This window comes from Neolamprologus brichardi, chromosome 7 (assembly GCF_056152115.1).
Source record: "Neolamprologus brichardi isolate AB-2024 chromosome 7, ASM5615211v1, whole genome shotgun sequence".
NCBI lineage: Eukaryota > Metazoa > Chordata > Actinopteri > Cichliformes > Cichlidae > Neolamprologus > Neolamprologus brichardi.
The window spans coordinates 23,593,767-23,619,946 of NC_142110.1; the positions used below are offsets into that span (position 1 = coordinate 23,593,767).

Consider the following 26,180-nt stretch of genomic DNA (forward strand, 5'->3'; position numbering starts at 1 on the left):
AATTACATCATATGTCACTGAACCCAGAAGGGTATAGTGTTATTCTTCCTGCTTGAGGTATTTTCTTATTTTCTCCCCTCACTCATTTTAGGCTTTCCTTAACGTCCTGGACCAGTGCCCTAAGATCGAGGTGGACGTGCCCCTGGTGAAGTCTTATCTGGCCCAGTTTGCGGCTCGGGCTATCATCGCAGAGCTGGTGAGCGTGGCAGAGCTGGCTCACCCCTTGGAGAACGGAACCCACTTCCCACTCTTCTTGCTCTGCTTGCAGCAGACGGCCAAGCTCAAGGATCGTGAGTGGCTCACTGACCTCTTCCAGCAGAGCAAGGTCAATATGCAGAAGATGCTCCCAGGTAGGCCCCCAATCCATCTACCAATTCAGGATTTAAAAAAAAAAAATTTTATTATTATTTTTAAATATAGAAACAATTCACAACAGATAAATCTTAAAATCACCAATAAGCACTTGGCAATAGTGGCAAAGGGAGGGGGAGAAGCAAGTGTTAACAGGAATAAAATCTCAGATGGAAGAGAGCACAGGGTTACTCTACCCCCTCCTGGAAAAAATGCCAAAGTGATTTCTCCCCTCATCTATTAGGCTTCTTCTATTCTGTCATATTATATTCTCAGCATTTCCCTCCAGTTTACAGTATAACGATCACCAGAATAGTTGTACAGTACCCAGTGAATATTCAAGTTTGCCCCATCCCCCATCGATGATGTCTGAATGAGACAACATTACATTCATATTTAAATGAAGTTACAGTAACATACAGTCCTGCCAAATGTCAGTTTGTCAGAAGAGTTTTGTAGGTAATGATGCTTCTTGTGCATGTTATGTTGGAGTATTGTGAGTAAATAAAATCTTAATAGGACGGAGCTAAATATTTGTTCCTGACCATATTAAAATGATCACTTTCTGAATCCTTAATTACCTGGGTCATATCAAGAGCACGTTCTGTCTGGCTAATACATGACTTGCTCTCCAACTTGGTAGAAATTGATCAGAACAAGGACCGCATGCTGGAGATCCTGGAGGGGAAAGGCCTGAGCTTCCTGTTCCCTCTGCTGAAGCTGGAGAAGGAGCTGCTGAAGCAGATAAAGGCAGACCCCTCTCCACAGTCCATCTACAAGTGGATTAAAGACAACATTTCACCCAAGTTTCACACTGATAAAGGCTTTGTCAACATCCTCATGACCAGGTAAATTTGCAGATGGATTTCACTGAATCTCAGTTTTCCCAGGATAGTCTTAGTCTGTTTTTATAACAGTTATAAATTGCATACAAGTGTTGGTTTGTCTGTGATGTCACTAAATATATGGCCACAAGGTCACACATTTAAGGCATTGTAACTTTGTACAGAAGTTCTTCAGTTTAACTAACATTTGTCCTCTGATCTTTTTACAGTTTCCTCCAGTACATCTCCCAAGAGTTGTGCGAGGCAGAGGGTGATGAGCAACTGGCAGCGCCCTCTAAAGAGATGCTGGAACAAGAGAAACAGCTGCTGCTGGCCTTCAAGCCCGTCATGCAGAAGTTCCTGCACGACCATACCGAGCTGCAGGTCAGCGCCCTCTACGCCTTGCAGGTGCACTGCAATGCCCGAGGGTTCCCTAAAGGTAAAGTATCCTCAAATCTTGTACAGTTTAGCTAGTAAGCAACAAGAAATGGGGAGTGCAGGGATGTGAAGTCTTGATTACTCTGATTAGTTACAAAAGTGAAATATAAATAATGCAGGAGTTGTGAATTAAGTGCATATTAATTCATTTGTTTATTGTTTTTAACAAGGCATGCTACTGCGCTACTTTGTCAACTTCTACGACATGGAGATCATTGAAGAGGAAGCCTTCCTTGCATGGAAAGAAGACATTACCCAAGAATTCCCTGGAAAAGGAAAAGCTTTATTCCAGGTACAGTAGTGCAGTTTAGTTTGTTAGAAAGAAAACACAAGAGTTGACAAGTTTTATGCACACCATAACTCTTCCCCCCCCCCCCCCCCCCCCCCCCCCCCCCCCCCAAATTCAGGTAAACCAGTGGCTCACCTGGCTGGAGACGGCAGAGGAGGAGGAATCTGAGGACGATGCAGACTAAGAAACCAAGCGGAAGCATCATGGCGTAGATCAACCGTATCTTATTGTTAGACTTGTTACCTTATTAAACTCCATGCTTAATTTAACCACTACGATGTGGCACTCAGCTGCTTGTGTCTCGCAAATATAAACCGAAAGCTTTTACCTACAGGGCCTCATGTGCTACCACCTGCACCGTGATGATGGGCTGAGAAGCATTGTTTAATCTGTTGCCTAATTTTCTGAGATCTGTTTCCTTAATCAGCTACATGAATTCTAGAGTGGCTCAACCATGTATTGTTTCTCTTAATTTGCTCCGTTAGGTTGTAACTCTATTTTCACTGTATTGCTTTTTTTTTTTTTTTTTTTTTTTTTTTTTTTTTTTTTTTTCTTATGGATTTAAACCCCCCCCAGATAGGAAACTGCTTTATGGTAAGAACATATAGGATTTTCCTCTCTAAAATAAGACAAATCTTTCACGATCTTTGCTAATTCTAGTTACAAAGCAAACAACTAGAAACATTAACATAAGGTCTTGTCAGCAAGCTGCTTTTATCAGGGCCTAGCCTGGATTGCTTTTTATCATACATGCTTAAAAAACAGCACCGGGGATGTAGACAAACGGGCTGCACAGCGATCCTTCTCGTGAACCACACGTCAAACCTAGATGGCCCGCTGAAGTTGAATGAAGCACAAGCTGGCAAAACATTTCATGACTGATAAAGGTGTCTCTTATTCAACATGTGCTCACTAAATTCCCACTTTGTTGTTTGTTTGTTTTTTTTTTTTTATAAATAAGTGCTCTTCAAAGTAACTGATGATGAGCATGTTTTTTTGTTTTGTTTTTGTTTTTTTTCATTAGCATTACTCTTTTTGTTCTGTCCTTTCTTCCTGTCTTTTTTTTAATCATTATTATGAGTGGTTGCAATACCCATTCTCCAAATGTTACAATATTTAAAAAAGAAAAAAAATAAATCTGTAATCATTGGTTTGCTGTCGTCACGTTTCAAAGTTGCCTGTGTTTCTACCTCTTAGTTAGATGGGCTTTTTTTGTGCTGGGATAAAGAAATCCACTAAGAAGAATATTGAGCCCATGCAGATGCTGAAGTATTTGGTTTAATCCTGGCCTAATTGCACAATAAATGTATTGAAGCAGACATTAACAATGATGCCGTTGCATGTTTTACAAGTGTTAACATCTCATTAGGATTTTTTTTTTTAAAATTTCACCCACATAATGAAATGTGTACTTATCAAAAGAGTAATGTAGACTAGATTTTGAAGCGGCCCTGATGAGGTTGGTTTTTATATTGAGGGCTCAAAATAATAAATGTTAAATTTGTGTGGCTCTTAAATTGGCAAACTAAATTGTAATTGATTTCCCTTCTTCCAAAGCTAAACAAATGACCATCAGGCTTAACCAAGAATTGTACTCTCAAGCCATGATTATGTCTAAGACATACAATTAGGGTCTTATTGTAAGGTATTCAGAGTTATTGTGCACCTCTATTGCTTTAATGTCAATAAAGTCAGTACATGAGCACCTACTGTTTACCTGTATTTACTCTGCTTTACAGTTACATATTCCATCTGTCCAATAAAATACTTCACACTTGAACAACAGTTTGAATCTTCCGAGCAGCAGCTCTACTGGAGTACTTTGATTTTCCCAGGAGCATGTGGTTACATTCGTGGTCAGTCCTGATCTGTGGGAATCCAGAAGTAATCCACCACCTTCCTGCTTCTGCGCAGAGGGCCTGAGTCGGGTCGCTCTCCTCCATAGGCAGGCAGCTCATCAAAGTGACTCGGACCCAGATCTCTCCCCATGTGTGGTGCTGTCACCCTGAGCATGGTCCTGAGTAAATACAGTTCACAATTAATTCTTAATAGTGGTCTTCAACCAGAGAAAAGCTTACCTATTTGCCTTTTGTAAATTTGAATTTTAATCTTATGTTGCTACCATATCAAACGATTGTAGTTTGTGTGGCTTCCCCCTGGTGGCCACAGTTTTTGTTTACCTAGATGAACTCCTTTCAGGCTCTTCAACGCTGGACTCTGGAGTGGAGATGTATACAGGATCTCCTTCCTGAACAAAAATCATAACATAAGCTTCTGATTTACTTTTTAAATGTCCTGTATTGTTGACCTAGACATGCACAGATCTCTTGTGAGTATGAGATGTAGGATCATCTCACTGTGAAATTTCTCGGAGTGCCATCTGGATTTTTGAGAATTTTAACCCTCTGGTCGCTTTCAGTCATGCACAGGAAGTAGCTTTTGATGTGGGCTTGACACTGTTGAGAAAAAAAAAATCACTTAAAGATTTTACTTTAAAGAGATGAAAATGTACAAAACCAACATTTGTTTCTTTCAGCCTTGTTGCAAACGTGTGACTTGCAGTATTGTACCACAGTGAATCACTCAGGGACATTTTTCAAGATGGAAATAATCATTTAAACAGTATATTTTATGCTCAGTTCAAATAATTTCTACCGTGACTGTTTGGGGATAAGGGGTGGGAGATGGCACAAAAGCACAGTAGTGTCCACTGTTTTGTAATTGTTCAGTGGGCGTGAGAGCTGTGGTGCTGTCTTACTGCTTTATTCTGCCTCAGAGCCTTCAGGTCTTCCTGAACTTGAAACATGTCAGCCAGCTCCTGGTACTTCTCCCTCCAGCTCAGGCACTCGGCCACTCTCTCCTGCCTCTCCTTCTCAGCCAGATGCCTCTCTGCCTCGACTTCCCGCCGAGCCTGGTTAGCTCTTTTGCTCTCCTCTTCTGATTCTGTCGCTCTGCGTTTCCAGTTCATCTCACTGCGAAGGGACAGGATGAAATTGCATGCTAAAACATCATAGCCAGACTGCATCTTCATGCACCTTTAAGCTAAATCCAGTTAAATCTTTAAACCGTCTTGTCTTCAGCCTGTTGTGAAGCGTACTCTCATTCTGGTCTGCAGTTACTGAAAAGCAATAAAGAAAATCCCTAAGACGTGAGTTGAAAATGGTAAATGGACTGGTCCTTATATAGTGCTTTTCTACTCTGAGTACTCAAAGCACTTTTGTTAACTGTGTCGTCCAGTCAGGTATTTGTTGTTTGACTCGAAGTCTGTGCAAAATAAGAACACCTGGTCTTTGGTACTGTTCCTCACACTCTTAGAAGAGTCATCTTGTGTTGTGTTCACGGGACAACACAGAGATCATGTGAAAACTGAGCAGTGAAGGTAAACAAGTACACTTTTACAGACTTTCTACACTTTTACTTAGCAGAGCAGCCTCTTAAAGTCCTTTATATATTGTACGGAACGTCTTGGAGTCAAGTACGCTTCCTCTGACTGTTCTCTTTGTTTCTGTTTTCTCCTCCTTTGCCTTGCTGATTTGACTCAGCTGAATTGAATTTTCTCAGAGCTATCAACTAAAAGGCTGTTATTGTTGCACCACGGACGGTCATGGACAATGACACTGAGTTTTGGGAAATTCCCTCTGAAGATAAATGTAAAATCTAAAAACAAAAGTCAAAGTAATCACACACATATACAAACATTTTCATAGGTCTAACATCCTGATATTAGAATTGATCTTTCCTATATTCCCAGAATTAGATTGGATTTTTAAAAATAGCTTGTGTATTTGGTATATCACAGAGCACTGGGTGGTACAAAATGCATTTTAATCAAAAAATCTGAATAGCTAAAAAAAAAAAAACCACTTTAATTAGTTTTTTTTATCACACTCAAAAAAATCTCACTTTTTTGACAGGAAAGTAAGGAATAAAGAAGACATCTCTAACTAAGATGTTTAAATTATTTCTTCTTGGGCTCACACAGTGTACTGTTATACATAGATTTGCAACACAGTGGCATGGTGGTTAGCACTGTTGCCGCACAGCAAGAAGGTCCTGAGTTAGACCCCACCATCTGGCCGGGGCCTTTCTGTGTGGAGTTTGCATGTTCTCCCCGTCTTTGCGTGGGTTCCCTCCGGGTACTCCAGCTTCCTCCCACAGGCCAAAGACATGCAGTTTGTGGGGATAGGTTAATTGATTAATATAAATTGCCCATAGGTGTGAATGTGAGTGCGAATGGTTGTCTGTCTCTGTGTGTTAGCCCTGCGACAGACTGGTGACCTGTCCAGGGCGTACCCTGCCTCTCGCCCTATGACAGCTGGGATAGGCCCCACAGTGCCCCCCGCGACCCTGAAAAAGGGATGGATCGATTATTGCTTCCCTCATCTACTCTTGTTAAGGCAGTACAACTTCTTATTTATGTAGAAGAAGCTAGGACTAAAGCACAACAACTCCTATTTTTCATTAATGATAAAAAAAAAAACCCTGAAAGCAAAAATCAGAAAAGAGAGGTACTTAAGATGATTTAGTGGGATGTAAGAAAATCAATCACAGTTGCCAGGTGTCACTAAAATGTATCTACCTCTCTTTAATTTGGACATTTTCTTGGGTGAGCTTCCTCAGCTTGTGTCGGAGGTCATCTCTGTCTGCCTCCAGGCTCCTGCTCTCCTGCAGGAGGGCCTGTTTCTCGCCAGACACCCGATCCAACTTCAGCTTACTTTCAAAGTAGTTCTTCTCTGTTTGTGCCAGTAAAAGCTGCACGTTCGCGTGCTGCAGAAAGAAAAAGCAGATGTCAAATTAGGTGTTACGGGCTTTGATTGAATGAACTCAGTCAAACGCTAATCTTCCTGCTTGATTCAGGAAGTTCATTAACTGAGGTTAAACAAAAAAAGGAACTCAGCTGGAAAACTGCGTCTAAAAGAGTTATTTCTGCCCACAGAGATTGCATCTGCAGTTTGGACGATGGATTGCCATGATGACACGGGCGTCACAAACCATGTACATATCCTGGAAAGTTCCTCTTAAGGCTTTATCCTTCACTTTAACTCATTAAGCCCCGAAGTGACATCAAGGAAAATTGATGGTGTAGTCATGTCAAATATTCCCATGTTCCCAAAATAGCTAACTTTAGAATGCTTGTTTTTAATGATCAAAAGTCATTTTCCACTATGTGAATACTGTAAGTACTGTTTCTAGTCTTATAATAGTAACAGAAAATGTGATAACCTTTTCACAAGGTAAGAAAAGGAAAACATAAAATACTGAAAAAAGTCTTACTTCATTTAGCTAGAAGAGTATATATTCTATCCTATTCTTGCCCAGCTGCAGTGTTATTTATTTATTTATTTAGTAAGATAAAGAAACAATCAAAGGAATTTTTTATTTAGCTCTCGCCCTAAGACAGCTGGGATAGGCTTCAGCCCCCCGCAACCCTGAAAAGGACAAGCGGAAGTGAATGGATGGATGGAATTGTATTCAGCTTAATAGATCAGCGTTCTCTGTCATGTGTTTACCTCCTTTTTAAGCTTCTGCAGCTCTTCACTCAGACGTCCCCTGTCAGCCTCAGCTGCATCCTTGTCCCGGTGAAAGCCCAGGGACCGAGCCTCGGCCACAGCCCTGCCCTTCTCTGCCTCCGCCCTGGACTCCTCTGCTTCATCTGCAGCTCGCGAACATAACATTGACCTTTGCTGGCTCTGATACAGCTTCTGCTTCAGCTGATTTGGGTCACACAGAGAGAGGTGAATGTGTACTGCAGTGACATGATCGAGAAACAGTAGACGCCTGCTTTGTTTTGCCAATGTAACGTGATTCTGACCCTTTGGAGTGACAAGGGTCTGCTTTAGCTGGCATGAATGGATATAGGTTAGCGGAATAATATGCATCTCCTTCATACATTCGTATAAGATGTCTTATATAAAACTAGATCTAAGACTTTAAACACCTCAACAAGCTTTACAGGACATAACAATTTCGTTTATAACACTTACTTTTATTTAAAGAATGCCTACTGTAAAGATCCCTCATGTTCCCTCATTGACACAATGGCAGTTCTGAAAAGGCAGTCACATTTCCTGCCACAAAGATCTCCCCCAGCATACCACAGCCACATAATCCTCTCTGTGTAGGGTCAAGCAGTCTGGCCTGTACGGTTCTCCTGGTTTATGCTACACATTCAGTTGCCCATTTGTCAAAAACATGGTGAGGAATGGCTAGCAGTTTTTTTTACACATAGGTTTCAAAATATAAAAAGGTCACATATTTTATTAGAGCTGTAAATTTAGTCTGACATTTAAAGCTGGCATGTAAACACTGCACATGCTGTTTTGCTGCTGTTTTAACATATGAATCTAACATTAATGTCCTGGAGAACAGGAAGCTGCTATAAGCCAATTGTAACTTGATGTAACTAAATTAAAGTTTTCCAACAGATGTAAAGACAAGGTTTGAAAGAAGAACATGTCTTGATTCCTTCCAAAAAGTCTGATTGACTACCATATAGGCGTGTGGTTATACTTTCGTTTTTGTGCTCATAAGTGGCCCACTGTTTCATCTCTTGGTTATTAGTGCCATTTAATAACACTGTTTGGCTGTACCTCCTTAACTTGAGCCTGTAGCTCCTGGTTCAAGTTTCTGAGGTTCCTCATGGTTAGCTCACTCTCTGTGCGCATCATAATCCGTTCCATGTGGATCTCGTTTGATAAATACTTGTTTTCTTTCTTCAGGTCCTCACATTCCTGAGAGAATTTATTAGTGACACACAGTGTGAACTAGAAGCTACAGAGCCGCCCCCCAGCACCACCACCCACCCCGAAATATACAAACTCATAAAATAATGAATTATGTCATCATAAGAAATTATGACCTTTACAAGTTCTCATTATATTTACAGCATTTTTTTCACATTCATCATGCTTTTTGTTTTACGTTTTATGGTTTATGGTTCATGTCGTCTTTTTAAGATCATTTAACTGGCCTTGGAAATAATAATACGAGTGTGATCATTTTTTACGCTCGTCTGGGAAACTCTTTTCCTTCAGGTTTTCCCAGAAGGATTCAGCTTCTGAACCAAGGTCTAAGATATCTGAGAGGTCATGAGTGCACTGGCTTACACAACAGGAATTATTTATATTTATCAGACATTTCCTGTAAGGATGCACTTACAGTGAGGCTGGAGGATGTTAAATTTTACACCTGCTGTTATGAGTGATATGAGAACTCAGCAGTAAAATCTACAAAATAAATAAATACAAATAAAAAAGTTTCTAAAAGTGAAAAAAGTGTGTGTTAGCTCTGTAATTGATTTTACAATTCCCTGAATATTCAAATGCTGAATCAGAGTTAATACGAATTATTTAATCTTAACGTTACATTTTGTAAAAAGAAAAATTCAATGTCCTTTTCTACCTTCTTACCTTCCTCTTTCTGACCAGCTCCCCCTGCAGATGATTGAGCTGGAGGAAGGAGCCATTGGAGCTGACGGCGCTGACTGGCCTGACCGCCCGCACAGGCCTCCTGGACGGCCTGGAGAGGACTTTAACTTCTTCCGTTACCCCATCCTTGAACCGGCTGCCTCTGTTAACGTTACTGCTGCTCATGGAGAAAGATTTGTACAGGCTGTCATCTAGCGAGGACATCTGCAGATCTGTGTGCGATCTGGCCCTGATTGACATTTCAAAGAAAAAGAGAAAAAAACAAAACGACTGATGCAGTTTTGCCAAAATGTCACTGTCACCAAAGGAAAACAAGGGCTCCTGGTTTGTTGTTAGAACATAGGCCAGCAACCTGAATAAAGTTCTCAGTTTCATGTTTGGTTCACTGGGTGGATCCTATCACCAGCCCAGCTTCATTCAACATTTATTGGGCAATACGATAGCAGAAAACGCACTGAGGCAAACAGTCTCTGTGTTTTGGTAAGAGGACACTTTCTATTCCTTAAAAAGCTTTAAAATTATTAATAATTTTTATATGTGAAATTAAAAAAAGCCAGTGGTGTCAATTTATTTTTATGTACTTAAAGTTTTTTCAGTTAACTTAACTAAGGACCAGTAACCATGGGTAGCATATCAGAACAACAGAAGCATCTCTCTCTCTCTCTCTCTCTCTCTCTCTCTCTCTCTCTCACACACACACACACACACACACACACAGCTCTATATCTATACTTGAAAGGTCACTGAGACCTATTCTTGTGATGTCAGGTTTCATTTTCATGTATTCACACTTTTTTTTACTGGTTTGTGATTTTCTGACAGTCTGTAGAAGAAGATAGACACACCCAACCGAGGAAGTGTGACCACTTAACATCTTTCCTGGGCCTATCAGTGGACCAGCAGTCTATCGCTTTCCTCAGTCATTACTGCTTCAGCCTGAAGAAGGCAGGAAGCACCATTATTTACACAACAGTCACTGAGTCATTGCAGTAGGACACGCTGAACTGTTTTGCTTCCTGCAGTAGAATGAAAGTGGTGATACTGCAAGTTTTAACACAACAGGGGAAAGTACTCGTCATTCTAACATGCCTTTAACTCGTGATTATGATGTGTTCAGGGTACCAAATGCCAGGTCTGATCACATGATTGGAGATTACATGAGAAAGCATGCATCGTTTTATTGAAAGGCTAGTTTTAATAGTGCAAAAAGTTAAATCCGTCAGCTGAGTTTATAATCCATATGCAATCAATACGTAATTAATAAATAACCTTAATACTCAATACTTAATACTTAACTGAAAATGCCACACTTTGATTGTTGGGTTTTGTTGGGTCTACCTTACAATATAAAGTTCCTTGAGGTGACTGTTGTTGTGATTTGACGCTCTATAAATAAAATGGAATTGAACTGAACTTTAATCATAAAAAAAATTAATGCAAAAATATTCATGAGTCCTTTCACTGAAAATCATTCAACTTTATTCTATTCAATTCAATTCAATTATTCAAGTGTTCACGAAAACCTGTGTGAATGTTTTTCTTGGTATTTACTAAGATAGAAACTAAACTGCAGTGAGGCGTTTCACATGATGCTCCAGGCTTAAGCATTTAGTGTGCCACTTCTTATTTTTATTATCCCAAATGATTTGATCCCAAAATTCTGTTATGTATTTTTTTTGTCCATGTGGAATATATAATATATAAATTACCTTGCAAATTACCTTGACCATGAAGCTTTCTTGTTTATGTTACTATGCATTAACCACCAGGGAAAAATCTTACTGGTCACAAATCATAAATAACTGTGCTTCTACACATGTATTTTGTCGCTTTGCTTTCCAGCTGTGCACCCTTCCTGAAGTTGAACATTTTTTAAGCATCTTTTTCTTCTCAGTGTTTGCAAGTGTATATACAGTCTTCATAAAGGGACTCCTGCAGTTTGTCTCTATAATATAAAAGCCCTGTGTTAACTGTTGTTGTGGGTTGGTGCTGTATCAATAGATTAAAACTGGTTTATTTTTTCTATACTTTTTAAAATATACAACACTATATTTTTGTATACAACACTTTTTAGTCCATTGATTGATAAAAATTGATTGATAATTTTATTTTGAAAAAAATGTATAATATCAACATTATGTATGTATTTTGTAAGCTCTGTTAATGGAAAGGGGCTGGGGCTGATATAGTGCTACATGTTGAGTCGCTTTATGAAATGAAAAGATCAAACAAATGATTGATCAATGCATAATCGATGTAGGACGTAAAATAACTAAAAAGTAAACAAGCACACAGCAGTTTAAACAATTGTAAACACATTTGCACCATTACTGTGAAAGACAGACTTAAATATACAAGTAGTTCAAAGATTATGTGCCATGAGTTGTGATTTTTTTTCCTTTTTTGATCTTTGATAGGTGCCGTGAATGTGATGATTTGAAACATAATATAAACACAGAGGAAACTTGGTTATACTTATAAAATTGGTTCCAATAGCAGACAGCAAAAGTGAGGACAGCAGAGGAACAGTTGGGAGGAAATTCCTTTTCCTACAGCTTATGGAGTGCAAAAATACCTTCATCAGAGATGCTTACGAAGCAGAAAAGCTCAAACTCATAAAAATAGTACAAAACAACATTTAAGAAGGCTTCTTTAACCATATCCACTTGTAAAGTTTGATTTTTTTAAAAAATGAATAAACTCTTCACCCAATTGACAGTTTCGATTATTACATCCTTTTATTTGATTATTTTATGAAATCCATATTCCTATATCTCTGCTTTGGAAATCATTAATATGTTATCACTAGTACAAGATTAGTGCTTTAAATGTCATATATGTCATGCATCTGCAATTTGATCACCCAAACAATAATGTTTAGAGAGCTACCGTGAAGGTCTTTCTCATGTGGATGCGTGTCCTATCTCCTAACAGGCCATAAAACAGATTTGACCTTGTTTTTCCTGTTTCCTTTTCTCTTCCCTGTCACATTTGTTCTTGGGCTTCTCCCTCTGCTTCAGTTTATTTGATCCTCCACCCTCATCCACGTTGGGTATACTTTGTCATACAAGACATGGCAAGACTTTGTTGTTTGTCATCAGTATTACCTGTGATTTTTGCCCTGTTTTTACAAACCTGCGAATCCACTTTAAATAGAGGTAAGGGGTTTGTATGTTTATTTCTTCATTCACTTTTAGACTTAATCCTGGGATATCCCACAAGTCTAGCATTTCAAATTCTAAAATTTCATAGTTGTTAAGAAGTTTAACTCGTGTTTTTGAAATGTCTTTTAAGACTGCCATCAGATTTTATTGTTAAGAAGATGAAGATGTTTGGCTCCTTCTGTGATATTAAACTTTAATAACTGTAAACTTTAAAATATTAGCAAAAGATTAAAAAAAAGATTTTTTAAATGTTTTTTTGAGTATTCTTTGTCGCACAAGGCGTGTGTGTGTGTGTGTGCTCATATTATGGTTTATTTCTTTGTAAAGTAGATGTACACACTGTGGTTTACCTGTATATTGATATGTATACTTTACATCATAAGTAACAGATCATAAGGCTTTTCACAGGACAGTCAGTTCTTCTTTTACATCCATCAATCTTTTCGATGTGATTTATTTACAAAGAAAATTCGCTTCATAATTTTTTTGTTAGTAATTTCTGAGAGTTACAGAGCCACTGGAGTCTTCCTGCTTATTGAAGGAGGAACCTACTACACCTTGAACTTCACAGCTGCCAGAGATGCCTGTCTTTCACTAAATGTCACCATGGCAACGGAATCTCAGATATCAAAAGCAATCACACATGGACTGGAAACGTGCAAGTAAGCAGAAAGCATTTAACTAGGGTTTAATACATGTTGACCCATATGCAGTTTTCAAGATTTCATATGAATAAATCATGCACAAAAACAGGTGACTAACTCGAATGCGTTTCCCAGTAATAACATAAAAATATTTTAGAAAACACAACTAAATGTCCCAAATACACAAGATCGATGTATTGCATAAGCACTTGGGTCCGTATATATTTGGTTAGTGGCACTTTTTTTGGGGGGTAATTTTGCCTTCTTACACCATCACAGTTTAAATTAAACCAAAGATTATTTAAATCAAGGAGTTTAACATTTGCATTCCCTGTTTATAAATTACACACAATCCCTGATTTTCTGTGGCTCAAAACTAATTGGACAGACTGACCTAATTTTAACCATAATGATTGCTGTTTAATATGTGGATAAAAACCATTACTATATTACTGTTACTATTTTAACAGATATGGCTGGATAGCTGAACAGATTGCCGTCATCCCACGAATTTCCTCTAAACAAAACTGTGGCCAGGGCAATATTGGGGTAGTGTCATGGAAGACATCAGCAGATAAAAAGTTTGGCGTCTTCTGCTTCAATGCATCCGGTATTACTTATTTTCTTAGTTTATGAGACTAATATACGCCATAAACGTCAATTCATTCATCACAGATGTCAAATGTCTAATGCCAAGACCAAAGTGTCTGAGTGGCACATAACAATGTAATGACATGATCAGTGTGATTGTGACCCGCAAGTGGTTTTCATGTTGTGCCTAATTACTGCCTGTAATTACAGCCATCTGATCACTTAAATAGAACTAAACCATTGATTTTCTCATCATTAACAGATTTGGAGACAACAGCCAGCCCACAATCCCCCACATCTCCAACTCCACTGACAACTCAAACCACACATTTGGTCACATCAACAACAAAGTCCATGTCCTCAACAAAAAAGTCAATAACAGGAAAATCTCGGCCGACACTTCAGCCCACACCCTCAACTTCAGCTTCTGATGTGCTTGTCAAGACATCGCGGTCAGCTAGGATTTCTTCCTCTGCCACCCCTTCTTTTAAAACGTTCTCGACCCATATTCCTGTTTCCTTGCCTCCCCTAACCACTCTGAACCCCCCTGGTACCACTTTTACCTTTTCTGCTTCCACTCATGCCTTCAATTTCCCAGCTTCCTCTGAGTCGGTGCTGCCACAGACTAAGATCTCCACAAAACCATCTCTAGGAGGTATGTTGTGCAATATCTAAGACACTTTTCCTTTTTTCATTGTTTGATTTTGCTAACATCATTTCAGCAAAAAAAATCCCCAAACATTTGGATAAATGATTTTAATCAAATTAACTTCTTTACTTGTTTTTTGTTGTTGTTGTTTTTCTTTATCAGCTTTACATGTAACACTTATTGTTCTTGGCATCATTCTTCTGCTCCTGGCTGCAGCAAGCGCTATGTGGTACTTTCAAGTGTGAGTAATGATTCCAGATGATCTGCATGGCTTAAAGCACTTAAGGAACAACTTTTGTTTCTTTGTTTGCAATAATGTGGTGTAATCCACATATATTGTCTTTTATTAAAAACACTTTCTCTGTCTTTTTGGAAAAGGAATGTTTTCAGGTGCTTGTCTCACTGGCATCAGATGGATAACATCGAGACAGAGATGTGGAATTTTACTGATAATGATATGAACCAACTCGGCCAGTATGGACCGCAAGGAGATGATGATGATGACAATGAAGAGGAATCAGACCAGAAGTACTCCAGTGATATCACTCTCTGTGTGAAATCAGACATCAAAGCAAACTCTTCAGAGTAATATGACCATTTTGTGCAAGTTTTTGTAGACGCAGCTGTGTTGTCTGATAAAAACAAGATTAGAAGATCATTTACGTCATAAACTCTTCGGTTAATTGTTGTACTCATAAAAATCCTTTATACAGCCTGATGCAGGACTCTTCTGGCTACAGACAACTGACTCTGGCTCTATGTTTAGACTTGCTGCCATATACACATGAATGAAGGTGGAAGCCAACATATGCTTCACTCCTGGTGGTGGAGAAAAAACAATACAAATATGTAACTGACACAGACCATATTGTAAAATAATATTGAAAATAATAATAATAATAATAGTGTGACCTGTATAGTGTGAAAGATACTAACAAGCAAGCTTTCAAAGTAATACTATTATTACTTTTATTATGGAAATAAATTGTGTTAATGTTATTTACAAGTGTCTTCTACCCCCCTCCCCCCCCCCCCCCCCCCCACACACACACACACACACACACATATACACATATACACACACATAGACATATGCATATCTAGATTTAGCACAAAAAGTCAGGTAATTTATGTTTGGGCAAATATTTCTTTGTAACTTTGCATCTTGGCAATAAATACTGTTGCAAAGCCTGTTTAATTCCTCTTAAAGGGCGCCATTTAATTTGCAAAGAAATGCATGTGTGGGTTGTGCAGCAGAAACGAGTATGAAAAACTTACCAAATCTTCTCTGCCAGTCGAGTAAAAGTACATTTATTTGCATTTATTTCACGTAAAATAGCAAAAAATATATACTTCCAAATACACACGGGTACATGTTGTTACCAACGCAGCAACATGGCGGCGGTAATGAGTCGTTTCGGTATTTACTCACCGACATAAAACCAACGAAGAAGAAGACAACTCCAGAGCCAAACCATTGCTGATTTATTTTGCTTTGCTCATCCATGTTTGTAAACGTTAAGTTACAGCTTTGGTAGGAAGCACACGAAATGAGACGCCTGGGTTCCGTACAGCAGAAGATACCGTGTGTGTTTCTGACTGACGTGATGGAAGAACAGTCCAGAAAACGCGACTGTCAGGTGAATGCATCTGCAGATACATTATCAGGCGCAGTAGGTTTATTATGGGTTTCTCCTGCTGCTACAGTTGTTAGCACGGAGAAGCACCCGTCGTGAACACGTTTTTAGTCGTGTCTTTTTATCTTTTGCTGGAAATGAAATGTAAGCAGAGTAAATGTCTGAGCCAGAGCAGGGGGAGGTGGCTAACTGTTGTCCTTTCGCCTGTAGCACGAGGACACACCTCAGGTCTTCCTCGGCAGAGGACCACACTTATTTGCATAATGTAGAAAACAGGGCAACAGGTTGAACAAATTAACTGACACATGGTCGTCGTGACAAATAGTTGTGCAGCTGGTTTCAACAGCAGAGAAATCTCTGTCTGATGTATTTATTTATTGTAAATGTGGTGCAATCTGGCATTAAACAGTTATATGCTGTGCCAACTTTCCTGTTTTTAACAGTGAGTCGAGTAGAGCCACTGCTGTGTGATGAATAGAGTAGAGCAAATACCTGCATGGCTGAATGAAGGGTTTTTCCTACTTACTCAAGCTTTACCAAAGCACCAAAATCTTCTTTGTCAGGTAACACACAGACATATGCAGACCACTCTTGCAGGCTTAGTCACTGCAAGTCTGGAAAAAACAAACAAACAAACTCTGGAATGAAGAAAGTTTTGGCCAGTCTACTGGAAAGCAGAAGAAGAGAGGAAGAACGTGCCAGTTAAAGACTTATGGACATTTCAGCTCTATCGTTAAGGACATGGAAGAACCTGACATTAAATTAATGTTTCATAACGTGTAACACTGAGAGCATCTTTACATAATTCAAATGTAGGCTAAACCTAACTGCAAGTTTGATATAAGGAAGTGCAAATAGATGGCCTGTTTCAGGATTCTAGTCAGTGAGACTTGTAGAACAATAAAACTGGTTTCAATTTAAACCCTACAGGAAAAAAATCAATGAATAAAGTTGTTTCTGAGAATTGATATTAATTACTGATGCTCATTACCGAAAGACTTTAGACCCTGTTACTATTCACTCACTGAGCTCTGAGGGATCTTGCAGAGGCGTTAGTATCTGATGTTAATATACACAGCTCAAAGGAGAGATCTGCAGGTGTCAGGATAGAACTACATATAACAGGAAAAGTCTGTTTTCACACATTAGCTGTTTACCCTCAAGTTAAATTGTTGCAAAGAATTATTTCAGTCATTTTCCTAGATAATCAGTAACTTAATACTATCATTTTCTTTATTCATTTTTTAGCGGTTGTTTAGTTTTTCTTTTAGAACCCTACCACAGAGGGGCCACAAGCCGATGTAGTGCTAGTGCCGTTCTCAACACAGCAGAAATGGGGAGGGTTGTGTCAGGAAGGGCAATCACATGTAAATCAACCATGTGAATCATCAAGAATGAGATTTCCATAGCAGATCAGTTGAGGCCTGGGTTAAGAACGACCGCCTACGGTGCTGTTGGCCAACAGGGTGTGGATGGAAGTTGTGTTGCTGTTGGCCAAAGAGGAAAGTTGGAAGGCATGTTCGGAGACAGAGAGAAGGATGGAGCCAGGGAAGAAAAGGGGACGGCCAGAGTGAAGAAGGCCATGCAGAGGGTTTGTGCGACAGAGGAGGATGCTTGAAATGGAGGCAGAAGATGAAAAAGTGTTGTTAGTGTCTTTTAGGATGCTAGCAAGGATGCTAAAAAAATTCATATTGATTATTTTTTCCTGTGCACCAGGTACAGCAGAACCACTACTCATGCTAGGGCCATCATCTGGGTCAGATTGACTACTTTTTCTTTTCAAATATTTATCTATTGCTATGATGTGCTGCGTCGTCTCACAGCATGACTTTTTAATTTCTTCTTCATCATCTTCTGGCAGTTGGCAACCTATTTAATTAGAGCAGGTAGTTGTACTGCTCTCTAGTGGAAGAGATTGTAATTGTTCTGCCCGTTACTCACGCTGGTCCTCAACCATTTTTGCGCCACGGACGGTTTAATGTCAGACAATATTTTCATGGACCTGCCTTTAAGGTGTCGCAGATAAATACAGCAAAATAAAATGAAACGACCAAGACAAAATCAATAGGATTTTGTAATTATAATAATAATAAATGCAAATTCATTGTGTAATTGTGTAACTTTATTAGCAGCGTCCTCGTGAAATACGCCAACAACATTGAGAGTAACATCCTCCTCTCTGCCCCTTAATGCTCTCTGGTCACTATGGTAACACGTAAATATTTCTTTCAAAATAAGACACACAACTACAACACGGGAAAAGACCCAGGGTAACCGAGTTAACGATAAAACCCCCTGAAAACCATAAATTTTGCACCCAAGCCTCAACATGCCATATCCACTTATCCACTTGATATAAGGCTAACTGGCAAACTGTAATATTTTTCAAATTTTTTTCCCCTCTCTAATTTTCTAATAATCAGGTGCAAGAGTTCCCTGCAGAGTCTGGGATTAAAGTTTGTGGCTCTTGGAGGCCTGTTTCCTTTGCACAGTTTTTCTCTGAATTAGCTGGAGCAACCAGCTAATTCATGTCATATGTGCCCTGAGCACATTGGCATTTGTTCAAACTCTACACCACTTGAAGATAATTTTGCTTTCAAAACAAATAAGTGTTTTTGAATCATTTGCCAAACTGATATACTTCATCCATCCATCTAGAGCTGTAGAGAACACTTTAATCTTGGCATAATGATGACACTTTATACTGATGATCATGGGCACCTCATTTGTATCTCCTTAATGTTATGTTTTTATGTTGTGATAAATGTAGTCTTGTAGTCATGTGTGTTTTTTGAAAATAGAAGCTGGTACAGATTCATATTTGACCTTTTGATTCCCTGGTTGCTAAAACTTTGCAGTCATGAAATTATTCTCAAATTGCATTAGATGAATTATGCAGCTAATTCAGTGTCAGCACAGTCATGTAGTCTGTTGTTGGTTCTTTAATCAAGCCCAAGCTTATAATTGAAAAGTGGTGGTTTATAATGTGGGGCTTCTGTTTGATGCTATATAATATGTAGATAACTGATTTATGCATTCATGGTACCGTTACTAATGTTAGGTATAGTCACTTTCATTTATATCTTGCACTGATCAAACATGTGGTTTTGCTTGTCTTTAGCAATTTCAGGTTGTTGCCACAGAAAATGTGAACCCTGTTGCTCTGGAGGCTAACATACATAGTGCGCTTGCCACTGAAAAACTTGATGGCACCTGTTGCTATGTTACAGTTTATAAAGGTGAGAAGATCTCAGAATAACACTGATCATTTCCTCGTCAGCATCTACAAACTGCTACTACTTTGTAGTTTTCTAAGTGGAATTGATCTGTTTTCTTTAGGGCAGCCTTACCTGTGGGCTCGACTTGACAGAAGACCAAACAAACAAACAGAGAAGAGGTTTAAAAAGTACCAACATTCTCACAAAAGTTGTAAAGGTAGATTAACTTTGTCAAAAACAGTTCCCCCAAGATTTTTGAACACGTTTTTTTTTTGGTAATATTGCTTCTACACATCACCACGGTGGGTTTTTAGTGACTGAAGCAGATTCTGAGCCTCAATTCAAAGGGTTTAATAACAGTATTACTTAAAAATCCACTGTATTGGTATACACAAGCATAATTACCAGAAACTTATGGGGCTAATTGTGAGAATATTGAGTGTGGACCAAAAAAGAAAAGGCCTGGAAAATGTTAATACATAACACATTTAGCAGTGGGGAAGGGTTTTATTTTTCCGGGCTTTCTTTCAGGGTTCACGTGGAACATAGAGGAAGATTTTAAACCGGTGCCAGAAACATGGATCCCAGCTCATGGAGTCAAACATCACAGCGGCTGTCCAGTGCCCGATGAACATGGACATATTCCAGGTTCTTAGTTCTTATTTTAGTTTGTGTGCAGTGAATTCACCTATGTCTATGTAAAAGAGTTTATGTAGAAAAATGGGGGTAAGTGTCAAAGGGACGATAAGCAGCAAGTATCGTCCTTCACATGGAAACCATCAGCATGACGAGTACTTTTCTTTGTTGTTATAAATATGTAGGCTGGGTTCCAGTGGAGAGAGACAATAAGCAGTACTGCTGGCACTCCTCTGTGGTGGATTACAACGTTGGGCATGCTCTTGTTCTCAGACCTCGACGTGACAACGAAGACATGTTAGAAATCACATCAGTCCCATTAGCTGAGCTCCAGGAACAAACACTGGAGCTTATTGGAACCAATGTCAATGGAAACCCCTATGGTAATAGAAACTACATTCATTTTTTTTATATATAAGCTGTGGTTAGGAATTAATTAATGTTAATAAATGATTAACATTAATTAACTTCATTGGGTGATTGATTTAAAAGGAAAAACTGAAGTAAACCAAGATTCATTAATATTGTACAAACAGGGCTGGGCAGCAAAAAACAGCCTGTCCACTGCCTGGTTACACATGGGAGTGTCCCAATCAGAAACCCACCACCTGTGGACTTCCAGCAGCTGTGCTCCTGGTTTCACGAGAATCCAGACGGTCGAGTTGAGGGCATAGTCTGGCACTGCAGTGATGGCACTCTCATCAAGGTGGGATAATATATATATATATATATATATTATTCAGTACATAAAATAGATTTAAGTATCTGTATTAAAAGATTGAGCTGCCATAAGCAGTTTACAGGGAGCAATGCTGTCATGCTTCAGTGTTCTAAATAGTGTGAAATCAGGCACCAAGCTCTTCTGTGTGTGTTGTTAGGTTCATCGTCATCACCTGGGACTGAAGTGGCCAGAAGCGAACACTTGCCTTGGTAACAAGCCGACGGCCATCCGTGTTGACGCTTATGGCAGCACGGAGTTGTTTACATCGTTTGTCGCACTAAATGGACACTGCTTCAGCCGGCTTCAGGACATTCACTTTGAGCTATAAGTCCATGCGGTCTTGTGAGGATCTGCCGCTTTGCTGATAGATCCTTGATATTTCATCTGTCATTCCATGCGAGTGATTTACAATCCTATATTCATATAGATTAATTTATTCCACAGAAACCAGTTAAGAACTGCTGCTTTTTGAATTCATGAAAGTCTTAAGAGTAACTTACAGTAAGTGAGCTGTTAGTGGAAGAAATAAGGAGAAAACTGACTGCCAAAGTTTAACGTTTGGCACACAAAAGAAACGGTGGAGTGAATCAAAACTTAAGATGGTTTTTGCAGAGATGTGTACTGCTTTAATGTAAAAAAATAACTGACCAACTTTTTTTTTTTAGCATGTTAAGTTATTAAAGGGAACCCCGGCTATTAAGACATGTTTGCGCTAAAAATGCACTATGCTTTCAATAACATATGTGGTATTAAAATATGCCAAATGTTTTCCTTTTAAGCACATTTTATATAAAACCGATTTACCAGTAGGTCGCCATTGTTATTTACTTCTCAATGCACTCTGGGTAGTGACGTCATATGGTTGCGCCGCATTGAGTTCACAGCAGCACACTGGAAATGGCTTCAGTTCAACCTTTCCCGTTTGAACCAGAACAATCCGAGAGAGAGAATGAAAATAATCAACCAGCACTTATTTTAGATGAAGATGAAAACAATCCGTCACACGAGGACGCGAGAGTGAGGGAAAACTACTGGTGTCTATGCGGTTACTGCTTGCCCGTGCCAAATCCCCGACAGAATTTGTTTCCCTTGCGTTGGGACCTTGGTACAACATCGGACGGAGTTATTGAAATAAACCAATGACATTTTATCGTAATTTCACTGTATAATAAAAATTAGAATTCTATTAATGTTTTTATCATGCGGTTATGCGATGCCATGGATAGCTGCTGCCATAAAACTGAGCTCTTTACAACAAACGCTCTCAGTCGCCGTTGCCATTGGCAAGCGGTAGCCGCATAGACACCAGTAGTTTTCCCTCACTCTCGCGTCCTCGTGTGACGGATTGTTTTCATCTACATCTAAAATAAGTGCTGGTTGACTATTTTCATTCTCTCTCTCGGATTGTTCTGGTTCAAACTGGAAACGTTGAACTGAAGCCATTTCCAGTGCGCTGCTAACTGAACTCGATGCGGTGCAACCGTGTGACGTCACTACCCAGAGTGCATTGAGAAGTAAATAACAATGGCAGCCTACTGGTAAATCGGTTTTATATAAAATGTGCTTAAAAGGAAAACATTTGGCGTATTTTAATACCACATGTTATTGAAAGCACAGTGCATATTTTAGCGCAAACATGTTTTAATAGCCGGGGTTCCCTTTAAAAATGACCACTTTATATATACTGTATCCCCAAACTCATCTGTTGCTAAGTGAAGAATGAATGAATAAATATTAACACTTTATTCAACAAATTTTTATTTGACAGAATACAAAAGTGACTTACAGTACACCGAAAAAAAACTCATGTTACGTACAAATTTACATTCTCACAACAATAAGTTAGTATTCACATATTAACACAAAAATATTGTGTCATTTCATTGTTAAAAGGAAACTCCTTCCTCAAAATTTCCAAGGAATGTGACTGTAAAAGCATGACTTACATATCACACATTAAGTGATAGACACACTGGGCACTTCTGCCTTTACCCCAAATTGTTGACACACTTTTTTCAGCTGCTCCTCTAACAGAACATTCTTCTTCACCTCTAAGTTGTAGTTATATTTCAGGTCTTCGATTTCATCAAAAAATGCTGGGTCAAAGTTCTCCAGTTCTTTTTTCAGCTTCGTGACCTCAGCTTGAAGTTTGTTTTTTTCAGTTTCAGCTGCCTGCAGAAGTTTTTTGAGTTTCCCATAATCTATGGACACAAGAAGAGAAACCATTATGATTCTTCCTTAGATAGTACTGTACCTCATAGTTATCAAGGTTTTTGTTAAGACGGCACATATATTAAAAAAAAAAAAAAGTCCCAACCTCCCTCAGATTCACGCTGACAAAACAATAGTGTAGCTGGAAGACTCGCCTAGTTTAGATGTCGTCTCGCCGTATCGCTCACTGTATTCTTGCATCCTTCGTTTCATTTCTTCATTCTCTTTTTCCAGCTGAGTGCTGGCCAGTCTTCACGTACATGACATGTAGAGTTTAGTCAAAAGCAAAATATAAAGTTGAATGTTTCAGACAAAGAAAGAAAAAAAATCATTTTCATGCGAAGTTTAACGTACCGGATTTCCTGGAAGGTCTTGCTGCTTCTTGGATCACCTTTTCCAGCAGCAGGAAAGGTTTTTAACACGTCAGCCTAAAAATGAAAAACTGATAGTATCAATCAAATACAGCACCTAAAAAGACAAAACTTTTTGTCACAGACATAACCGTGTTACATCATAGATTTTGTCATTTCTTTTTTCCACAGAAAAAAGAACGATAGCTAATAAAAACTAACGCTTCTCTTGAAAACACGACAAAATGTCCACAGAAAATGTCAACTCATTTTGCATTTGATGTCAAGGAAAAAAAGACGCGTTATAAACTGTGGAGCAACTCTAAAAACACAAACTTTTACACTTTATATTTTATTCCACTGAATCAACTTTAGATTTCATGTACTATAATCTTATGACATGAAGTCGAATAAAACTAAAATAATTTATTAAAACTAAATGATGCTTTTGTCAAAATATGACTAAAACTACCAACAAAAAAAAAATCGCTGTCCAAATTAACTTAACCCTCTACTGCATAGCGTTACCCTGAGGTAACAAACCACATTTTCATCCTTTACACTGGCCCTTCAAAAGTAAAAAAAAAAGTTGTTTTTTTTCAAATAATGCTACCAGACACATCTCTTTCCAATAAAATGATGAGTTGAAGGTGGTGTGACTTTCATTTGGGGGGGCAGGACCCCTTTCTGCAAGGTGCACTACATGAGAGACATCTCATTAGGAGGCAACAAAAAGATCACTATTTTACATGTTTATAGTGAAATAAATGTATATTAAAAAATACTTGTATGTGCATGAATAAGTTAAGAAGCACATTTGATTGTTTGTTCTACTTTTTAAAATGTATTTATACAGTAAAACTGTTAATTTTCATTCATTGCCTCGAGGCAGCACTGTGCAGTTAGCCCAATTTTTTTCAGGCAATATAATGCATTAGCATATGTGTGTAGAGATGTGTTTGTGTGCATTTATATGATCATAGTCAATGTTTTTTACTTTACAATCTACTCATAATTACAGGACATGGATGTAAAAACCTTTTATGGAAGGAAACCAAGGGAATGTGCACTTTCTGTCCTCAGAAAGTGAGGACAGTGAGCTTTCAGGGAGTGACAGTGAAGTAGAGGAGAGGATCCCTGAATGAGGTTTGAGGGACACTTAGGAGCTCAGGGGTCAGTTGGTAAAGTAACTGTGTGTGTGTGTGTGTTAGTGTGTGTGGTCGTGTATTACTTATTGTTGTGGGGACACAAATTTGTTTACACACTCGCATTGTGAGGTCTCGCCTACTTTATGGGGACAAATTGCAAGGTAAATCATTAAATTTTAGGGTGAAGGCTTGAGTCAGGGTTAGAGTAAGGTTCAGGCAGGGACTTGTGATGGGTAGGGTCAGGATAAGTCTCCAGGAAATCAATGTAATTTAATTTAATGTCCCCAAAAGTGATGGAGAAACAATGTGTGTGCGCGTGCGTGTGCATGGGTTAGGGTCAAATGTTGGATGTATTTTGGTGTTTTATTGTTCTGTGAAATGTTTACATTGTTTATTTGTTGTTTATTTATTTGTTCATCCTTGTTGTACTAATGCAACTTTGCCTTGAAGCAACAAACCAATATCTGTTTGGGGGGGGCAAGGTGTCAAATTTTATGATTGATATATTATTAGGGACCCTAAAGCTCCCCAAAAATTAAAAAGTCATGCAGTAGAGGGATAAGATGCTGGATTAAAAACAGCCTGGTAATAACAAGAAGTTTGAAAAATGGACATTTTTGGTCAGTATCTGCTTACCAAAGATTGTCATGACTTCTAGATTCATCACTCTATCTCAAATAACAGCAACACATTTTAAAGTTTTTGCCACCTGATCCTCGAGTTGTCGTATTGTTATCTGAGCTCTCTCCTCCCGCTCTGTCATCTCTTTCAGCTGTTGTTTGAGTTCAGACAGTCGGATGTTCTTTTGGGAGAGTTCCTTCTCCAGCTCCTTCATCTTGTTCTCAAACATCCTGCACAAATAGAAGTCAAATGACCATCAGATCTCAAATTGTGTCCAAAGTAAATAAACATGCTGTTTGTTAATATTGTCTTATTAAAGCTTGAGCATGAGACTGACATAAATGAACAGCCTTTATTATCAAAGAGTTTCCATAATGCTGACTAAGCCTGTTAGCGACAGTCTATTTCGCAGCATACCAGAGTTTGAATCCCATGGGCATGATAATGATTGTGCATTTAAGTCACACGCTGCTGATTTAACCTGCTGCACAACCCTAAAGCTTACAAATTACTTTTAAGTGCCCTTTTCTGGAAGACTACTGGTTTTGCTGACCTGGTTACCACAGATGACTTCATGGTCTTAGTGTCCACTCCCTCTGTGATGGGCCTGGACAGAGCTTCCCTCAGTCTTTGCTTGGTGTCTTCCAGCTCTGCCTCAAGCTTCTCATTTGTCACTTCTAGAGTCATCTTGGTCACTCTCAGCCTCTCTGCAGCCTCCATTTCCTTTTACAGTGACACACATTTTCAAGCATAGCCAAGAGACAAAAACAAGCATTTAGACTTTGATTGTTTTTTTTGTAATAATTAATTCTGCCCCGACCCAATTTCATTAAAACTAACTTATAATAAGTCATAAAATAAGTTACCCTTTTAATCTCCTTTCGAAGACGTTCATTTTCAATCACTATTTTCTCCAGTCCTTTGGTTTTGGATTCAAGTTTGGAATTCAGCTCAGTTTCAGCCTCACGCTTCAGTGTTTCCAAGTCAGCCTGGAAAACAGCGCTTACTGTCAGCTGCAGTCACGGAACAGAGATGCTAAATAAACCTTCCCAAAATAACGTTTGTGATGTGTAAGGTGAGACAGGCATTGGCAACCTTTAGCTTAATATTTTCTTTCTCCAGGGCAGTGACTTTGTCTTGATTCACAGTGGCGCTGGATTTCTTCAGTGCTTCATTTTCCCGCTGCACCCTCTCCACCACCTTCTTCATCAATCCAATCGTCTTCTCGAGCTCGGGCACTGTTTTACCACTGTGACCGCCC

The 26,180-nt window shown here is 38.9% G+C and overlaps 5 protein-coding genes across 10 annotated transcripts in view; 3 read left to right on the forward strand and 2 right to left on the reverse strand.

Annotated features, from left to right (window-relative positions):
• The window catches only part of eif4g2b (eukaryotic translation initiation factor 4, gamma 2b), a 34,156-nt gene extending 30,549 nt beyond the window's left edge, over positions 1 to 3,607 (forward strand). Inside the window, exons 17-21 of the mRNA XM_087844615.1 lie at positions 92 to 350; positions 995 to 1,199; positions 1,406 to 1,614; positions 1,784 to 1,905; positions 2,021 to 3,607. Coding sequence (XP_087700741.1) covers positions 92 to 350; positions 995 to 1,199; positions 1,406 to 1,614; positions 1,784 to 1,905; positions 2,021 to 2,086 — 861 coding nt within the window. The 3' untranslated portion in view covers positions 2,087 to 3,607. The remainder of the gene's footprint in view (positions 1 to 91; positions 351 to 994; positions 1,200 to 1,405; positions 1,615 to 1,783; positions 1,906 to 2,020) is intronic.
• A 152-nt stretch (positions 3,608 to 3,759) lies between these two features.
• Positions 3,760 to 9,569, reverse strand: LOC118455202 (uncharacterized). Its single transcript, XM_035913365.2, has 8 exons — positions 9,312 to 9,569; positions 8,493 to 8,633; positions 7,413 to 7,613; positions 6,482 to 6,669; positions 4,661 to 4,874; positions 4,260 to 4,358; positions 4,083 to 4,150; positions 3,760 to 3,919 (listed from the first exon to the last, which is right to left on the reverse strand). Exons 1-8 carry the CDS (start codon positions 9,567 to 9,569, stop codon positions 3,760 to 3,762), a joined length of 1,329 nt encoding a protein of 442 aa, XP_035769258.1.
• A 2,756-nt stretch (positions 9,570 to 12,325) lies between these two features.
• On the forward strand, positions 12,326 to 15,376 carry lyve1b (lymphatic vessel endothelial hyaluronic receptor 1b). Of its 3 annotated transcripts, none has more exons than XM_006782335.2 (6): positions 12,326 to 12,487; positions 12,987 to 13,155; positions 13,608 to 13,747; positions 13,991 to 14,383; positions 14,540 to 14,618; positions 14,756 to 15,376. In XM_006782335.2, the coding sequence occupies exons 1-6, from the start codon at positions 12,403 to 12,405 to the stop codon at positions 14,964 to 14,966; spliced, it is 1,077 nt and encodes a 358-aa protein (XP_006782398.1). In that variant the 5' UTR covers positions 12,326 to 12,402; the 3' UTR covers positions 14,967 to 15,376. The 3 variants fall into 3 exon arrangements, with proteins under 3 accessions (XP_006782398.1, XP_087700532.1, XP_006782399.1); XM_006782336.3 differs by having other exon boundaries at positions 12,336 to 12,487; positions 13,006 to 13,155; XM_087844406.1 differs by lacking the exon at positions 14,540 to 14,618 and having other exon boundaries at positions 14,756 to 14,950.
• A 545-nt stretch (positions 15,377 to 15,921) lies between these two features.
• Positions 15,922 to 21,442, forward strand: rlig1 (RNA 5'-phosphate and 3'-OH ligase 1). The gene is made up of 7 exons (XM_006782334.3): positions 15,922 to 16,017; positions 19,136 to 19,253; positions 19,354 to 19,449; positions 19,764 to 19,880; positions 20,054 to 20,251; positions 20,405 to 20,574; positions 20,747 to 21,442. The coding sequence occupies exons 1-7, from the start codon at positions 15,928 to 15,930 to the stop codon at positions 20,915 to 20,917; spliced, it is 960 nt and encodes a 319-aa protein (XP_006782397.1). The 5' UTR covers positions 15,922 to 15,927; the 3' UTR covers positions 20,918 to 21,442.
• An 875-nt stretch (positions 21,443 to 22,317) lies between these two features.
• The window catches only part of cep290 (centrosomal protein 290), a 44,820-nt gene continuing 40,957 nt past the window's right edge, over positions 22,318 to 26,180 (reverse strand). For all 4 annotated transcript variants that reach the window (XM_087843335.1, XM_006782329.3, XM_006782328.3 and 1 more), the window contains 7 exons: positions 26,015 to 26,179; positions 25,786 to 25,908; positions 25,473 to 25,642; positions 25,008 to 25,149; positions 23,155 to 23,228; positions 22,956 to 23,050; positions 22,318 to 22,790 (listed from right to left, as the gene is read on the reverse strand). In XM_087843335.1, coding sequence (XP_087699461.1) covers positions 22,546 to 22,790; positions 22,956 to 23,050; positions 23,155 to 23,228; positions 25,008 to 25,149; positions 25,473 to 25,642; positions 25,786 to 25,908; positions 26,015 to 26,179 — 1,014 coding nt within the window. In that variant the 3' untranslated portion in view covers positions 22,318 to 22,545. The remainder of the gene's footprint in view (positions 22,791 to 22,955; positions 23,051 to 23,154; positions 23,229 to 25,007; positions 25,150 to 25,472; positions 25,643 to 25,785; positions 25,909 to 26,014; position 26,180) is intronic.

What these genes read in the sequence shown, in the direction of transcription:
- LOC118455202 (XM_035913365.2), bottom strand. Translation starts at nt 9,569, where the DNA reads ATGTCAATCAGGGCCAGATCGCACACAGATCTGCAGATGTCCTCGCTA. An exon ending in CTCTGAGGCAGAATAAAGCA is followed by an intron (nt 4,359 to 4,660) that starts GTAAGACAGCAC and finishes TTTTCTCAACAG; the next exon opens with TGTCAAGCCCACATCAAAAG. An exon ending in CCTGAAAGGAGTTCATCTAG is followed by an intron (nt 3,920 to 4,082) that starts GTAAACAAAAAC and finishes GTATTTACTCAG; the next exon opens with GACCATGCTCAGGGTGACAG.
- lyve1b (XM_006782335.2), top strand. Translation starts at nt 12,403, where the DNA reads ATGGCAAGACTTTGTTGTTTGTCATCAGTATTACCTGTGATTTTTGCC. An exon ending in CATGGACTGGAAACGTGCAA is followed by an intron (nt 13,156 to 13,607) that starts GTAAGCAGAAAG and finishes CTATTTTAACAG; the next exon opens with ATATGGCTGGATAGCTGAAC. An exon ending in CACAAAACCATCTCTAGGAG is followed by an intron (nt 14,384 to 14,539) that starts GTATGTTGTGCA and finishes TTTCTTTATCAG; the next exon opens with CTTTACATGTAACACTTATT.
- rlig1 (XM_006782334.3), top strand. Translation starts at nt 15,928, where the DNA reads ATGAGACGCCTGGGTTCCGTACAGCAGAAGATACCGTGTGTGTTTCTG. An exon ending in CTATGTTACAGTTTATAAAG is followed by an intron (nt 19,254 to 19,353) that starts GTGAGAAGATCT and finishes TGTTTTCTTTAG; the next exon opens with GGCAGCCTTACCTGTGGGCT. An exon ending in TGAACATGGACATATTCCAG is followed by an intron (nt 19,881 to 20,053) that starts GTTCTTAGTTCT and finishes ATAAATATGTAG; the next exon opens with GCTGGGTTCCAGTGGAGAGA.